At 44.1% G+C, this 17,882-nt stretch overlaps 1 protein-coding gene across 1 annotated transcript in view; it reads left to right on the top strand.

Moving 5' to 3' along the window:
- EXOC4 (exocyst complex component 4) overlaps positions 1 to 17,882 on the top strand; it is a 685,438-nt gene that overhangs the window by 452,678 nt on the left and 214,878 nt on the right. The window contains exon 12 of the mRNA XM_073580982.1: positions 1,609 to 1,745. Coding sequence (XP_073437083.1) covers positions 1,609 to 1,745 — 137 coding nt within the window. The remainder of the gene's footprint in view (positions 1 to 1,608; positions 1,746 to 17,882) is intronic.

Genomic DNA, 17,882 nt, shown 5'->3' with positions numbered 1-17,882 from the left:
TTTTTTTTTTTTGTTTTTCGCATCTTACCATATTTGCAGGCAGGAGTTTGCTGAAAGAAGAAAACTTATTTAAAATAACACACAAGGAAGATATCGTGCAGCAGAAAGTTAACACTTTGTATACAGAAATACAACATTTGTACATCACCTTTCTCTGAAATTATTTTTTAGAAAACCTGTGGCTTGTGAAATAAAGAGACAGCATAGTTGGGGAAAACTTTGTTTTTGTTATCCCATTTTTATAATTAAGAAAAAAGTTTTTTCTCTGCAGACCAGCTTGGAGTGAGGAGTTCTCCTGTGTTGGTAGTGTTGCTGCAGCTGTGGTTGTTCAGATTTTTGGTGCTGTTTTCTATGTTACTGTGAAGCTTGGCAGTTCGATTATTGTTCATACATATGAACTTGATGCTGGTGGTAGCCATGGGCGAGATGCTAGTCTCTTGTACCCCTGCACGTTGCATGAAGGTGGTGGTCCTGGCTCGGTGTGTGGACTTGTGCTATGAGGGTGCTTATGTCCTTGCAGGACGCATGTAACCAATGATGCTGGTTTGCCAGGACCAGATGTTAACCAGTTCATGAAAGGAGACCACCAGTTCTTGGCAAACAGACCTTTACTAAACAGCCATTGTGTGGCAACTATGCGCACAGGATAGCGGGTACACAACTTCTTACACGTTTCTTCCTTAATACAGAGCATCTTAATACACAGTCTCATTACTTTCTTGGCCTCACACATTCCTGCCTTCACTGGTCTCATTTCTTTCCCACCACCCTGCTTAGCATCAAAGTACAATCCGTGAAAGTCATTTCCTCTTTCCAAGATCCCGCGTCTGGATCTCCTCGTAGAGGAGAGGGTTTGCCAATATGGCTAGATTCCCGCCCAGGACACTCACTTCTAGAGGCAAATGCTGTTTTTGCAATATTCTCCAAACACAGCCGAACGTCATTGAAGTCAATAGGAGTAGAAATGACAGAATATGTTCAGAACAGATCATCAAACACAAATGCGACACGAGTAGGGCACTAATACGGTACTAATATGGCAAATTGAGATTCGGCGACCGATATCGAGCATATTCTCTCAACTCTTCTCACTTCATCTCACATTCTTTTCTGTCCTGGCCCATTACCTTTAAGAGCTGTCGGCTACTTGGGGCCTTACTGCTGCGCGTGCCTTCTACAGAGCCTTCTCCCTTGGTCACTATGCTCTCTAGTCAGTTCTCTGAGCTTCCACTGGCCTCCCTGCGTCTCTGTAACTCTTTCTTTCTACCTCGGTCTGTTCCTCAGGATCCCGCTATCTCTGTCCCAATCTTCTGCATATGCTAAAAGTTGGTAAGCGTTCTCAGTTTGTCATGCTGTCATACTTGTGTCCAAGCACTCTTCTCTTCAGTGTTCCTGATACTCTGCAGCAGGAGGAGATATCATACAGTCATCATAGATCGTGACTATTATTGACTCTCTAGCTAATAAGATCATCTTTTTTATTGCGTTAGTAACTCTATAAAAGTAGCAGACTATTCATGAGGATCTTTGACTGTAAAAATCGCATATCCATTCTTCCGCAGGTGGGAAATAACTAATGTGCTGTATTGTTGTTGCATTCTCTTCCAGAGCACATTCATTGTGGAGAAGAGTATTCAGGACCTGATGAATTTAATGCGTGACTTGAGTGCTTACTCGGATCAGTTTCTGAATATGGTGTGTGTAAAACTCCAGGAGTATAAGGACACCTGCAGCGCAGCATTCAGGTAAGGTCTCCTTATTCATTTCCTGCTGCTTATGTAGCATCAACATATTCCGCAACACTGCTGAGAGATTGTTACTACTCCTGTCACTTCATGTCCCCATTTTAACTCGCTCTCTTTTCTTATCAGTATGTTTGGGTACCACCAGGAAACCCACCTAAAAATGGAGAACACATATAAGGCCCAATTATTTAAGGTGTTTTCACCAGTTATCTGGCATAGAGCGCTTTGGAATTTTGCAATTTTGTTTTTCCATTCGAACTTGCCCATAAATGTTGTGACTTTTTCTGTTTTTATGCCAATCTCAGCCAGCTCTGCCAAAAAAGATGGGGCTTGGACAGGCTGTGGGGAAGATCGCCCCCAAAATTCTTCAAAACTTCCCTGCTCTGGTAGCGTAAACTGCTTCAAAAATATTTTCCAGTCCCTAACTGCAGTAACACTTTTGGCGGAGGTGCATGGTCTTTGCAAGATGTGCCTAATTCTTGAAGAAGCATGCCCCTCCTGGATGAGTTAGGCACTTTTAAAGAGAGCCTGTCATGTCTGATTATGCTATTAACCTTTCACTATTAATAGCATTATCGGACACGACAGGTTCCCTTTAACTCTAGCATTGCCTTCATTAAGACTGACGTTGTGCACACCAGTCTTAATCAATGGGGTCCGTAAACACGAATTGAATTTTTAGCTCGGACCCCAGAGGCACAAGGCAACCATGTGATATTTATTTTACTTTAGTTTGCACCAGACACAAAAACATTGCGTTACTTGTAATAACTTTTATTTCGTAATAAAAAAGTTATATCACTTTCTACAAAACTCCGCTTTTCTTTTATTGATGGTTTCAACATGCCTGCTTACTGGCAGTGAATGGAATAATTTGTGCGTACAGGCAGGCAGCTACAACTGGTCCTGTTACTGCGATGCTCGCACAGCTGCAGGGATAGAGGAGAGATCTTTAAGAAAACCTGTGCGAAAAATGTGCAGGGCTCAACATATATAGATTTTATTTTAATTTTTATTAGACAGTATTTAAATACAACTTGATAAACATACAAAGTCAGACATTAAGAATACTGTAGATTCTTGGAAGATTGTTGGGCAATGACACCATCCATCCAATAAAGATCTACCGTAGGATTAATTAAGTACAAAAAATGAATTGAATATCATATGTACAGTCACCGCATTGAGGACGGATACTGACATACACATATGAGCTCAGAATAGTAAATGCCAAACACACTGTTATACATATTCAAAGAAAAATAATCAGGAATACAACACTGGGGTCACTTAATAGTAAAAAGGTACAGTGGCATTAGAGAGACCTGAACAATCAAATGCTGATTTCGCATCAAGCTTCATCTATACCCTGTAACACTATTTTGAAAAAAAAATAAATTTTGATCAAAAACAAGTGTGGTTTTGCTAATGGAGTCAATAATGAATTATTTCCTCTTTGCAGTCAGGGCTGTGGAGTCTGAGTCGGTGTCCATTTTGTTGGATTTGGAGTCAGTATAAAATGGACTGACTCCAACTCGTAAAATACAGTATTTTTCGGATTATAACACGCACCCCAAATTTTGAGGAGAAAAATAGGAAAAAAAAACAACCTTTTTTTTAATTAAAATAGTGGTGCCTCTTATAATTCATGCATCTTATTGCTTACCGGGGGTGGTGGCTATGGTGAAGCGGGGTCGCTGCTGGAGAAGGCAAGGGTGGTGCGTTGCTGCAGGCCGCAGGCTGGATTCAGTGGGGCTCCGATGTGCGCTGCTGTGGGTGAAAATGGCTGTGGTGCGGGAGGGGTCCGTTACCGAGATCTCAAGCTGAGCATGCGACGCCCCTGGCGGCCATTTTTCCAGAGGACACCACATCGCAGTAATGGATTTGCAGTGGGCTTCGGGTTTTCACAAAATGCTGGCGGAACCCTCCCGCACCAAAGAGCACCGCAGCCATTTTCACCTGCAGCGGCACACATCAGAACACCCCCTCATCCCAGCATGCGGCCTGCAGCAACGCGCCACCATTACCTCCTCCAGCAGTGACCCTGGGACCCTGCTCCACCATGGCCAGTAAGGTATATCTGAAAATGAGGTTCTTAGTTTAACATTGATCAGTCTCATCAGACTGTATGAAACCCACTACCGCATCATGGTGAACGTCTGTCGGTCCCTTTACTCTCAGCTCACAGTCTTGGAGCATGTGGGAGGTGAGTTTTACAGCTCCTTTCACTTAGTGTTGCTGCTGTGTGGCAGCCATTGTTGCTTTGGTGATGTTCCTGTGGAGTGGTGTGGTCTGGAGTCATGGGGACTCAGCCTTGCATCATGGGTGCTGTGAGGGACATTATGCGCCCTGCTGGTACACTGTTGCCATGTTGGTGGTTGGTACACGTCGCTACACCTTTCAGAATAGATACCTACTGAGAGATAGTGGGCTTTATACAGTCTAATCAGAATGTTAAACTAAGAACCTCATATTTAGTTTTGTAAGTCTTTGCCTAGCGCAATACATCAGTGTATGATTTTTGGATGTGCTGTCCATGTCCTTTTTTTCTACAGTTCTGGCTTACAACTGGCAAGAACTCCTTGATGGATCAAGGCCTTAGACTTATTCAGGATAAAAGTATTGGAAAGCTTAGTTTTTCAATATCATTATTAAGGATGGACAAGTCTCCCAAAATTCTAAATTGACAGATTCACCTAAATTTGGATGTGAAATTTGATTTGCAGCTAATTGAAAGTACTCCAAAGCCTCCAATTGCCCTGTAATGAAATGTAAGACACACTGAGGTTGAGCATTATATCAAACCCGATTCAAGCTCTTTAACCCCTTTGTGCACTATCACTTATATGTACATGATTACAGGAGTTCGGCTGCAGCTGTTAACTGTTTAAGCAGCGTTGTCAGTCTCTGACAGTGGCCCTTAACTAGATCCCACTTGTGCCAGCTCCCAACAGTGCCCCGTGTTGTGATCACAAGGTCTCAGTTGGTCGATGTGACAGGTGAGGTCCACCATCGCTGCCATTTTGGTCCCCTTCTGAAGCTACACACCGCAATATCAGACGACTCCTGCTTGACTGAAGACTCATTTTGCCTGAAGTCACACATCATAAAGGAGGTCAGTCAAGCAGGAGGAGGTGGTGCTGGACAGGGGCATAGAGCTGGAGTGACGAGGCTTCAGATCTACAGCCTTATTTGCATATCCGTTCAAATGCAGAATTTTCAATAATGAAGGAACGGACTGGGCGTGTGAAGGAATTGCCTAACTTGTCTTTGAAACAGTTATATGCACATATGAATTGTTTGGGATGTGATATCCTTCTAACAGATTTCCTTTAAGTATTGTTTATATAGTTTTAAATTCTTTTACACACAAAAGAGGGAAAGAGGTGCCTTAATTCTTTCTTATTGAAGCAAGGTAGAAATGTAGAGCTTGGCATATGAGTTCAGCAGTGACAGTATTGCGCTATGCCGTCATTGATGTCAGGTGAGACCAGTAACTCTTGAAGCATCTGCCTTTTGGCAGCTAGACCTGCTACATCTTTTTAATCTTTCCTTAAATGTATTCTTTTGTAACAAGAATACAATTTAGCTCCTTTTAGGATTAAATGTTTATTTTTTTGTTAAAGAGGTTTTTCAGGCACACGGCTTGTGAAAATATTGTAAAACCTGTGACAAATGAAGACATTTAATAATGTGCTATTAAAAATGTGCTGTATTCCTGAGCTGTCACAAGTGGTGATGTGACCTCCAGTTCCTTATATAAAGAAGCACTCCTCCCATCATTTTTAATATAGTGCAGACACCATGTTATCTAGCACTGTGTCCTTACGCTCTTTTTTTTTTTTGTTCTACTCAGTAAATTCTTCTGTTTTCCATTAGGTCTAGGACATCACGTGATTAAAAACAGACTAGCTGAGTCCTCCTAATTTCTATGTAGGAGGTCAATTTTCCCTGTATGAGTCATAAGTCACTGCAAAAGTCCCTGGCAGAGAGGAGAGCAGAGGAATTGTGTTAGGAATGATAAATGCAGGGGCAAAAGACTTCCTGTTTCTACTTAGAAAAGCAAAGCATCAGCTCTGTTGAAGCGCAAATTGAGCAATTGTAAGTACACAGTGCTATATAATATGATTGCAATATATTAAGAGGATCAAAACTTTGATGGGAGGAGGAGGAGTGCTTCTTTAATGCTATAGTCTGTTCAAAAGCTCAGAGTTCAGAGATTTCCTGCTGTGTTCTCAATGGAACTTAGGGCCCTGTCACACATAGCGACGCACCAGATCCCGACAATGATATGACTTTGTCAGGATCGCTGGTGTGTCGCTACATGATCGCTGGTGAGCTGCCAAACCAGCAGATCTCAGCAGCGATCAGGACAGCGACAACGCGGGTAACAAGCGCGCACGTCGCTTAGTTACCCGCTGTGTACCTTAGATACCAGCGCGTTGGTGCAGGGAGCTGGTAACCAAGGTGAAAAGCTGCAGAAAAAAAGCTGCAATTAATGACACGTGTCTTTGCAGCGTTTTTTCAACACTCATTCAAGCCAGTGGGTGAAAAACGCTGCAAAAACGCTGAAGGAAGTGACATACTCTATGTCCAAAAAAAGAAGCAAAGCACAAAATCCTGATGAAAAAATAAAACTGTGATCCCCTGCTGTAATGTCAGTATTGTCACTTGCTTCCTCCCCTGCCCAGGAGATGTGGTATGCTGCGTACATGGTCAGACAATTTTTAAAATGAGCTTTCGTTCGTGGGAAAACCCCTTTAATGTGACCGGCTTCCTCTGCCTGTAGACATGTTGTGCATCTGCCGTCAGGATAAGCCAAATGATTCACTGAGCCTGCGCGGAATTCGCGCAGGCGCAGTGCGACGGTGTTCCGCTGGTGTGAGTGTGGTGCATGCGGCGTATAGAGTGTGTGTGTGTGGTGCGACGGTGTTCCTCTGGTGATACCGTGCAGTAGGTTGGTACCAGCAGCAGTTTCCATATTGAGACACCCATCACTTGGGTGTCCCAATATGGCTGTCGGTGAACTTCCTCCGCTTGGAATTCTGGAATACGCTGACATCCTAACAGAACAGGAAATGAAAACGTTACAAGGCAATTATATAAATAGATATCTTAATTGTGGATGTATATTGTCTGATTGCCATTTTATTATCAGCTTGTTATCACAATACATCTACTGAAGTGTATGAGCTTTTGGTTAAACAAATAACGTAATTATTCTTCACTTATCATATTCTTAACTGCCATGTTAGATTCGGCATTTTATACCAACCACAATATAACTAAATCATGAAATCTGTAAACGGATTGTGTGTTTATAGTATCGCTGGGGACCTGCTGAATGTAATTAGTTTTGCATGCTGGATACTGGGAGAAAGCAATTACACACACACATGCCATGAACAATCTATACTTTGTAGTTAATGTTCTAGATGAAGACCGGTGTCGCTGTCCTGGAAAGTCAGGAGAGCTTTGTCTGTGATACCCTCTGGTTCTCCAAGGGCTCACAGTGAAATTGTATGTTAGTTACGTTAGTGCATTTGCAAATGGGAAATAAGAAATCAAATTATTGGTGATGGCTTTGATGATTGGATTAGCAGAGTATATTGCCAGGCACGGCGCTAATAGAAATCTAGAATGCTAACTTCCTGTAGCACGACATAATGATCAGTCCACTAGCCCTAATCCTCTCGTGTGGAAAATGGAATTGCTCAGTGTTATTATCAGTCACATAGGCTTTTACATGGAGCATGCCATGTGTTTATTTTTCGACAATCCAACAAATATTAGACTTTAGTTAAATGTTTTTTTTATAGTGTCTTGTAAAGATAAATAGTGCAAGCAAATAAAACTTAATCAAAAGCTTTCTTTTACTTGGACCAAAGACTTTCTGTACTTCTGATCTTTTTCCACAGGACAAGTCTTCTGCCAGTCTGTCATTGTGGACCTTTCTAACAGGACATGCAGATGTAGCCACAGTGCTGTGGAGTTGGTAAGCCAAACCTCCAACTCCTCAATTTCCCTGACTCAGACCCCACAGCACTGGTCACTACTGAGCATGTGCATAAAGTGCAGCACAGATTCATCTCATCTATGACCCCACAGCACTAGTCACTACTGAGCAGGTACATAACGTGCAGCACAGATTCATCTCATCTATGACCCCACAGCACTGGTCACTACTGAGCATGTGCATAAAGAGCAGCACAGATTCATCTCAACTAAAAGCCCAGATCCTTAGATCAGGAACAGAACAGACATTTATAGGACATTTAACTGAGTCCAACCCCACAGCACTGGTCACTACTGATCATGTACATAAAGTGCAGCACAGATTCATCTCATCTACAGCCCCACAGCACTGCCTCACTACTGAGCATGTACATAAAGTGCAGCACAGATTCATCTCATCTACGGCTCCACAGCACTGGTCACTGCTGAGCATGTACATAAAGTGCAGCACAGATTCATCTCCTCTACGACTCCACAGCACTGGTCACTACTGAGCATGTACATAAAGTGCAGCACAGATTCATCTCCACTCCGACTCCACAGCACTGGTCACTACTGAGCATGTACATAAAATGCAGCACAGATTCATCTCATCAACGACTCCACAGCACTGGTCACTACTGAGCATGTACATAAAGTGCAGCACAGATTCATCTCATCTACGACTCCACAGCACTGGTCACTACTGAGCATGTGCATAAAGTGCAGCACAGATTCATCTCTACTAAAAACCCAGATCCTTAGATCAGGAACAGAACAGACATTTATAGGACATTTAACTGAGTCCAATCCCACAGCACTGGTCACTACTGATCATGTACATAAAGTGCAGCACAGATTCATCTCATCTACAGCCCCACAGCACTACCTCACTACTGATCATGTACATAAAGTGCAGCACAGATTCATTTCATCTACGACTCCACAGCACTGGTCACTACTGAGCATGTACATAAAGTGCAGCACAGATTCATCTCATCTACGACTCCACAGCACTGGTCACTACTGAGCATGTACATAAAGTGCAGCACAGATTCATCTCATCTACGACTCCACAGCACTGGTCACTACTGAGCATGTGCATAAAGTGCAGCACAGATTCATCACTAAAAACCCAAGAGCCTTACATCAGGAACAACAGACATTTATATTTGTCTAATTTAATAAGAATTGTAATCCATGTAATCAAACAACGTTTCCATCAAATAATAAGACCTTCTTCAGACTGATTTCTCAATGGATACTGAAGCGAATAATCTTGCAGAGCCCACCATTGTAATTGTGTCACCGGTGTCCCCTTGTTTGTCTTTGTTGGTTTTGTGACTGACCGATCGTCGGGTCGTGCCACGCAGGGCAAATCACATCGTGACACTTGTTTTCTAATATACTTCATTGAAAAATTCCCTAACGTACCCTTTTTTTTTTTTTTTTAACGTCCCATGACATTTTGTTTGAGATTCACCAGTGCATGCTGGTATACTTGAATTAGCCGTCATCAGGGGGCAGAAGCTGCGGTTGTTGCAATGAAGCTTATCGTAACACGTAATAGCAGTTGATTCAGCAATAAATTGGGAATGTTGGAAAAAAGTTTTTCTCCCACCTCTACTCCACATGCAGAGATCCACATCACATATGGGGCAGGAGCTGACAGGCAGGGGGTGAGAATCCTTATTGCAGTCTATGTAGTGGATGTGATAAGCCACAGATCACAGGGGGAGCACTATGGGGGACTAACCCTTACCTGTCCTGCACAAGACATACAACAGTACAAGCTGGGAGCAAAGAGGGAGGTAAGGGTTAACGCTCACATACAAAGGTAAGGACTCCAGCGCTCTTGCCGTGAGCATCAGCGGGCCACACAGGAACACTCAGGGGGCCGGATGTGGCCCGCAGGCTGCATTTTGCCCGGGCCTGCCAGAATCCCATGTCATTGCTTTGCAATCAATGCAAAGTGTTACATAGAATGACAAATAGTTTGTAATATAATTAAGAGAACCGAATAATGGGCTTTACAAACTACATATAAAATCATTTCTCAGAAAAAGAAAAAAGCAGAGGTCACAATATGTAAAAATGTACAAAAGAAGATATACATATGATGGGAGAAACAGTGAGCATAAAGTAGATAACCAGTGACATTAATGCACCAAACACGTTTCACAATAAGCTTTTTCAGGGGTGTTAAAATATACGTAAAGGATTTTTTAACACTGGATGTAGATGACATTTGGTCATATGGGTTTGGGTACTTTTCCCCATTTTTTTTATTAAATTCACAATTTGATTTGTTGTAAAATAAAATATATTTATTGCATTTATCCACTTGCTACAATTTAATGAATGAATGTCTCTGCCGCTGTTTGGTATGTTGGGGGTATATCTGACAGGGGTCATTTGGTGAAGGTGAGTCCTCACATCTGATTTTATGCTATAATCTTCCTCTAATCTTGTACGTGACTTTTCTTGGATTGCAGTAGATGAGACAAATCTAAAGCTGGAGTCACACATAGTGACTTACCAGCGATCCCGATAACGATATCAACATGTCAGGATCGCTGGTAAGTCGCTATGTGATCACTGGTGAGCTGTCACACAGACAGCTTCACCAGGGATCAGGACGCCGAGGTGAGGAGCGAGCCCGTGAGCAGCGGACAAGTGTGCCTGCTGTTCCAGTCCTCCACCAGCAGAGGGCGCGCCTGCATCCCCGGGCTCTCCTGGCGGCGTCCTGCTGCCTCCTGGTCCCCAGTGTGCGGCGTCAGGTACACACTCCGCGGGCCCCTGGTCCCCAGCGTGAGGCGGCAGCGGCACCTGTAACTCGCTGGTAACCAACGTATACATCGGGTATCCAAGGGACGCGCATCCCTTGGATACCCGATGTGTACGTTAGTTACCAGCTGATCGCTGGCCTCCCGCCTGTCACACGCAGCGATGCGTGCTGGCCAGCGGGAGATCAGCGACAAAAAAAATATCCAGAGGTTTCTTGCAGCGATACCGGCAGGGGGGCCGGTCGCTGATCGCTGTCACACACAGAGATCTCGCTGGTGAGATCGCTGTTGTGTCACAAAAGTTGTGACTCAGCAGCGATCTCGCTAGCGAGATCGCTATGTGTGACGGGGCCCTAAGACCTTGAATTTATAATGTATGGTGTTTGTATTTTGACATCTAGTGACAGATCTACTCGATGCTACTCTTGGTCTAATCCCAAGATTTATTTCTTTAATGCAACAAAATATTTGATTTATTACTGTGGTCTTCTAAGAAATAGTATAAAGGTGGCTCTTTAGTAGAAGAGCCATTTACCTATTTTTTAATAGGCTTTAATGTAAAAATGGCTATGTCCCTATAATTTAATAAATCAGAAATTGGTGCTACCACAAGAACTTTGATGTGGAAGGCTGTAAATGAGCCTCTTATAAGATCGCATGACAATTGTGCTACTGTGTGGGGGATAACTATCTGAGATGTTTCCGTTTCCCAGTAATAACATTTTATATTATTTTTCATACTATGGTCACAACTCTTTAAATATAGCCTTGTTCATGACAGTCTTTATGAGGGGTCCTATTGGAGTGAGAGATGCATGATTCCTTATGAAGCTCAGGCTTCTTAACGAATCATGCTTGTCTTAAAAGGGTTTTCAGGTCCAAATCAATAAGTTTACCGTCACATTGTGTGACTGCAGGCTCATGAATCGCCCCAGCACTGCACTGTGCACTGCGGGGATTTGCCGGTTTCTGACCTGGGCCCTGAGGATGTGTATGAGTTATACATACTCCCGGCCAGTAGTCATGGCCACACTCTCCATACATTTGTATGGAGTCAATTGGATTTCCTGGAAAAATCTGTGCAATTTGGCAAGTTTGATTCTCACCAGATCGGTTCATCGCTAATAACCACTATTTTTGTTATAACCCTTTCTCTCAGACCCATGACACTCCATAACATTCTCGATCACCGGTGAACCCCCTGATGCTTCCAGTTTCAGAACCCATCTTTGTCACTTTCTCTTCACCACCTTTACAAAGCAGTAGCTCAGGCTCCAACCTCTTGTAGGCTTCCATGTTAATTTCAGTCTAATATTCATCCAGAAATAAAATCAGATGATTGCATACTGACCACCATACAGATGAAAATCAGTCTACAATCTGTATGCAGCAGTTTTTTACATCAGCAGTTATTGACACCTACAAGACCAAATACAGTTTTCTTTCTTAAGAATTGCAATGCATCTGTTAAAAAGCTGATGCTGTGTGGATGATCAGTATGGGATCTGTTTTTTTCTGTGCACCCTGATATCTATATTTTTAAAAATAGCCTTAGTTGGGTGCATATTGTTTCTGCACCATAGAGTTAAAGGGATATTTCCATCTCCAAGATCATATCCCAATATGTAGCAGGTGTAATAATAATATTAGCAAATACCTCAAATTAGAAATGTAGTATAGGTCTGATGATATACTTTGTCACTTACCCCATGTGCAGAGCATTGCAGTAGCTTAGGTATCCATGGTTATGACCACTAACTGCCAACCGTCTCTGTATAAGTGGTCATACCTAAGATACTGCAATGCCCTGCACATGGGGAAAGCTATATAGCGAATCAGAAGAACTATACTACATTTCTAACTGGAGGTGTTTGCCGATATTATTACACCTACTTCATATTGAAATAGAATCTTGGAGATGGGAATACCCTTTTAAATAGGAGAGTATTATCCAAAATATGGAGAAAACTATCATAGAATCGTAGAGTTGGAAGGGACCTCCTGGGCCATCTGGTCCAACCCCCTGCTCAAAGCAGGATTCGCTAAATCATCCCAGACAGATGTCTGTCCAGCCTCTGTTTGAAGACTTCTATTGAAGGAGAACTCACCACCTCTCATGGCAGCCTGTTCCACTCATTGATCACTCTCACTGTCAAAAAGTTTTTTCTGATATCTAATCTGTGTCTCCTCCCATTCAGTTTCATCCCATTGCTTCTACTCTTTCCTTGTGCAAATGAGAATAAAGATGATCCTTCTACAATGTGACAGCCCTTGAGATATTTGTAGACAGCTATTAAGTCTCCTCTCAGTCTTCTCTTTTGCAAGCTAAACATTCCCAAATCCTGTAACCTTTCCTCATAAGACAGGGTTTGCAGACCGGTCACCATTCTGGTCGCTCTTTTCTGAACTTGCTCCAGTTTGTTGATGTCTTTTTTAAAATGTGGTGCCCAAAACTGGACACAATATTCCAGATGAGGTCTGACCAAAGAGGAGTAGAGGGAAATAATGACTTCACGTGATCTAGACTGCATGCTTCTGTTACTACATCCTAGAATTGCATTTGCCTTTTTTGCTGCTGCATCACACTAACTAATTAATTCTGCAAGATTTTTCAGGCGTAGATTTAGTCCATGAAAAAGCAAAAACAAACGCTCATCTGAACAGCCCCATTGAATAACACTGGTCTTAGTGCTGCCCGTGTGATGGCAATTTTTCATGGACTGTGGTCAGTCTGAAACTATGAGAGTCAGTGATAAGCGGTCATAGAGGAGCGCTTAGGAAGCAACCCAGGGGCAGACAAAAATGTCAGGTCTCCACCGCAGCTCCAGCCGAAAACCTCCAATGGAGGATAGGAGCAATGAGAAAATGGAAACGGTCTTAGGAGCGCAGGAAAGAGACTCAGACAAGAGATGGGGTTAAACCACAACGCGTTTCGACGGCGAATCCGTCTTCCACCTGATGAAGACGGATTCTCCGTCGAAACGCGTTGTGGTTTAACCCCATCTCTTGTCTGAGTCTCTTTCCTGCGCTCCTAAGACCGTTTCCGTTTTCTCACAGTCTGAAACTATAGCAGTGTGAACAAGTCCATAGATGCAGCTGACTTTGCAACAGCCACTGTAAAGCCAAAAGCATGGCTCTTAAGTCAGCAGTGGCCCTTCCTATTTGACATCAAGTCATCCCAAAGAATGACATTCGAGAAACCCATTTCTGGTGTCTTCAATTGACACAGGAAATGGCGACATGGTTGAGGCAATGCGCTATTGACCGCAGTAGGGGATGCCTGCACTACATGGAGAGCGTAGTGTAAATTAGGCTATTACAGTTATACAGGGCAACATCATTACATGCTGGGCACAGTCACATCAGGAACGGTGCTTTTCAATGCAGAACATAGTGTCCCTTACAGATGGCACTTTCAATTCACCTCCCTTACGAGACCACTAATGTACATAACTGGATGTCATTCACACTACAAGGATGTTTCCTACAAGGCAATTTCCTGATGAAAACGTTAATGAGGTGTGGCAGGTAAAGTCAGTGGATGGCAGATGTCTTTAAAGTTCCCGATCTCACCTGACATCAGTGACAGTACCGCACAATAATGTCTCTGCTGGGCAGCGCAAGAGCCAGCTGTGCTGCAATAGACAGGAACTAAGGTGTCATTGCTTGTTCTCTCTTTTTTACCTCTCTTACGTTTTACCACGTCTCCATCATATAACAGCGTTCCATTTAAGAAAAGACTATTCATAACAAGGTTGGAAATCATGAAAAAATATATACCCACAGGGACCTAGTAGTTTTCACAGCGAAGAATTTAATGCAGTTCTATCAAGTCGAAGTTTTGACAATATTTGCAGTTAATAAATGAAGAAAAGGAAAATATTTTTCAAACCCATAATTCCACTTTTTAATGTTCTTTATCAATTAAGTAGTGAATTATGCATCAGAACATAGAAAGTCCTAAAAAACGCAGGTTTCACAGCAATATGTAAATGTTTTGTTTTTTTTTCTTTCACAAAATCCCATTCACAGCGGTGTAACATCTGGTCACTATTGTAATTTACCACAGAATCAAGAATGCCATGTCTGCCTAAATCAGCTGCAGTCCATGCTAATTTATTCTAAAATTACACTAATGGATTGTGGAAAACGATTAGGGCAGGAGAGAGATTTGGGTTACCTTACAATTAAATATGGCTAACATTCTCTGTTCTCACCAATAGTGGTGGGACCCTTAAGGCTGTGTTCACACACAGCGTTTTTTTAGCGGTTTTTACCGCGGTTTTCACTATAAAACCGCTAAAAATAAGCTGCACAGTCATTTCTATGCATTTTGCACTTTTTGTGCACATTGATGCGTTTTTTACCGCAAAAAGACCGCATCGCGGTAAAAAACGCAGCATGCACATTCATTTTGCGGATTTTTCCGCAGTTTAGGCTTCTCCCATGCTTTTAGAAACCGCTGCGGAAAAAAACGCATCAAAACCGCGCAAAAAAGGCCGCGGAAAAATAGGTGTGGTTTCTGGGAAGGGATTCAGGTTTTTGAGCAGAAATTTTCAGCAACGTGTGCACTTAGCCTAATTGTGCCCCCGTGACAACAAATTCATTGGAAATGCAAGACAACCTTTTCCCAAAGAAAATGCAGAGAATTTAAAGAATATTAGAAAATTGCATAACATTTTATTATACAATGACCAAACTAACGACAGCCTTTTAAGAAGCAATATGGGTCTACATAAGAATACTTTTAACCCTTTTCAAACAAAAAGTCTGTTTTTCCCTTCACCCATGACAGCACCACCTGAGAGAGGGATCCGCCCCGCCAGGACAGGAACCTACTGAGACATAAGGGGCGGCACCTCTCCCCCGCTTCAGTTGGGTTCCTGTCCTGGAAGGAATCCCACTGTGGCGGTGCCTGTCATGGGCGAAGTAAAAGATAAGACCCAGGCCCGTCCCGGCGCGGGAAGAACAGGTAGCTTACCTGTAGCGCCGGCCGTCGGGTCCTGGAAGCGCAGTCCCCGGGGTCCCTGGGGCTCCGGGTTCGTGCGGGCGTGGATGGGATTCCGGTGGCTCCGGGAAGCCCCCACCGCGCCGCCCTCCCCTCGCGCACGCCGCATCTCGATCCCCGTGGTAGGGGAGAGACGCTGGCTTCTTCCGGCCGCTGACGTCAGCGGCGCTTGGAATGCTGGGTGCGCCGGCTGACGTCAGCAGAAGGCGACGGTGTAATGGCGCTGGGTGCGACGCCGGCCGGCTTCTGAAGCACTGAGCCGGCGGTCGCAGGGGGGAGGGGAGGAAGACGCTCACCAGGCGGAGGCATGCAATTTAAAAGGAGGAAGACAGCTGTAGATCGGCGGTGCAAAATGGAGTCCGAGCAGGAACGTTCAGCGTCCCTGCCTCCCTCACAGCCCTCTGGCAGGAAGCATGGAAGCCATTCAAGCAGCAGTCGCCCCAGCCGCAGGTCGGGGCACTCCTCAAAGTCCAAAGAGCGCGGGTCAGGTGCTCCGATGCAGCCTCCAAGTCCGGTACCCTTGATTACGGGTGGTGAGTGATCTTCGTGAATGTTAACAGTATATTAATAGGGGTTTTCTATTGTATGCTTCACCCTGTAGGAAAGGCCCAGAAAAGCGGGAAGCAAGAAGAAGAATAGGGATTGTGCTATATGTAAATCTCCCCTAGCAAGAGACTGGCAAAAAGATCTCTGTGCTTCGTGCATTCAGCGGACTATGGCGGAGGAAGCGCCTAGTTTCGCAGCCAATCTAATATCTGCCCTCAGGTCAGAAATGGAAGGCTCAATTAAGTCCTTATTGAAAAAAGGGAAAAAAAGCAGGAAGGATTTCCCTAGTTCCCCCTCAGATTCCGCGTCAGTATCATCTCAGGCGGAAAAATCATCCTCCTCAGACTCCTCAGATAGTGACACATGGGGTAAGCCATGTTTCCCTGTAGAAGATACAGATGCCCTCCTAAAGGCCATTAGAACCACAATGGGCCTACAGGAAGAAAGGGCGGCTAAAACCCTAGAGGACGTCATGTTTGGGGGGCTTCAGGAGAGGAAAAAACGAACCTTTCCAGTAAACGCGAAAATCCAGGCGCTTATTGAGAAGGAGTGGAAAAAGCCTGAAAAATCGGGGGCCCTTCCATCCGCCTCTAAGAGACGATACCCCTTTGAATACAAGGATACGGAGGTATGGGACAAGGTCCCAAAAATAGATGCAGCGGTGTCCAGATCTTCCAAAAGGTCGGCCTTGCCCTTGGAAGATGCAGGGGTTCTTAGAGACCCGCTGGACAAAAAAGCGGACTCATATTTGAGGCACGCATGGGAAGCGACAGCAGGAGGTCTAAAGCCGGCGATAGCGGGCACCTGCACGGCACGCTCCCTTATGATCTGGCTGCAGCAGTTAGAAGAGAAGCTGGCGTCAAGGGTCCCAAGAGAGAAGATCTTATCAGACATGTATCTCTTGCACGGGGCAGCGGCTTTTTTGGCAGATACCTCGGCGGACTCTATGCGATTGACAGCCAGAGCAGCGTCACTATCAAATGCTGCTAGACGCGCGTTATGGCTTAAGGGCTGTCCGGGTGACCTTCAGTCCAAGGCCAAATTGTGCTCTCTCCCCTGCGATGGTCGATTCCTGTTCGGCAAGAACTTGGACGATATTCTGGAGAAAGCAGGCGATAAGAAAAAAGGCTTCCCCAGATTCCCTATGGATCAGAGGAGACAGCCCTTTCGGAGGGGGAGATTCAATAGAGGGCGTCCTCCCGCTGACAGGAGAAGATGGGAGGATAAAAGAAAGAAAGAATCAGGGTTTATGTTTGGTGGAGGCACCTCCACCGCAAAAAAGTCACCACAATGACGCCGGTATTCCAGTAGGAGGGAGATTGGCACTCTTTTTCCAGGCCTGGGAAAAGATCTCCTCCAATACCTGGATTCTGAGCATCCTAAAAGAAGGCCTGAAAATCCCCTTTATTCGTCAGCCAAAACCCGTGGTCGTCATCACACCTATCAGGAAGATGACCGAAGAACAACTGGCCTTAGAAACAGAAATCCTGAGCCTGATAGACAAGCGGGTACTGTCCGAGGTGCCACGCTTACAGGAAGGAAAGGGGTTTTATTCACCCCTTTTTCTAATAAAAAAACCGGATCAGTCATTCAGGACAATCATAAATCTCAGACGCCTCAATCTTTGGATAAGGAACCCGACCTTCAAGATGGAATCAGTGACTACGGCAGTAAAGCTGCTACATCAAGATTGCTTCATGGCCGTAGTCGATTTAAAGGATGCGTATTATCACATCCCTATCCATCCAGATTACCAGAAATACCTGAGGGTAGCGCTTTATATTCAGGGCACACTAAGGCACT

This window comes from Dendrobates tinctorius, unplaced genomic scaffold (assembly GCF_039654945.1).
Source record: "Dendrobates tinctorius isolate UK_male_01 unplaced genomic scaffold, ASM3965494v1 ptg000066l, whole genome shotgun sequence".
NCBI classification, from domain to species: Eukaryota; Metazoa; Chordata; class Amphibia; order Anura; family Dendrobatidae; genus Dendrobates; species Dendrobates tinctorius.
The sequence above is the reverse complement of the archived record's forward strand: the minus strand, read 5'-3'. Positions and strand labels throughout refer to the sequence as shown.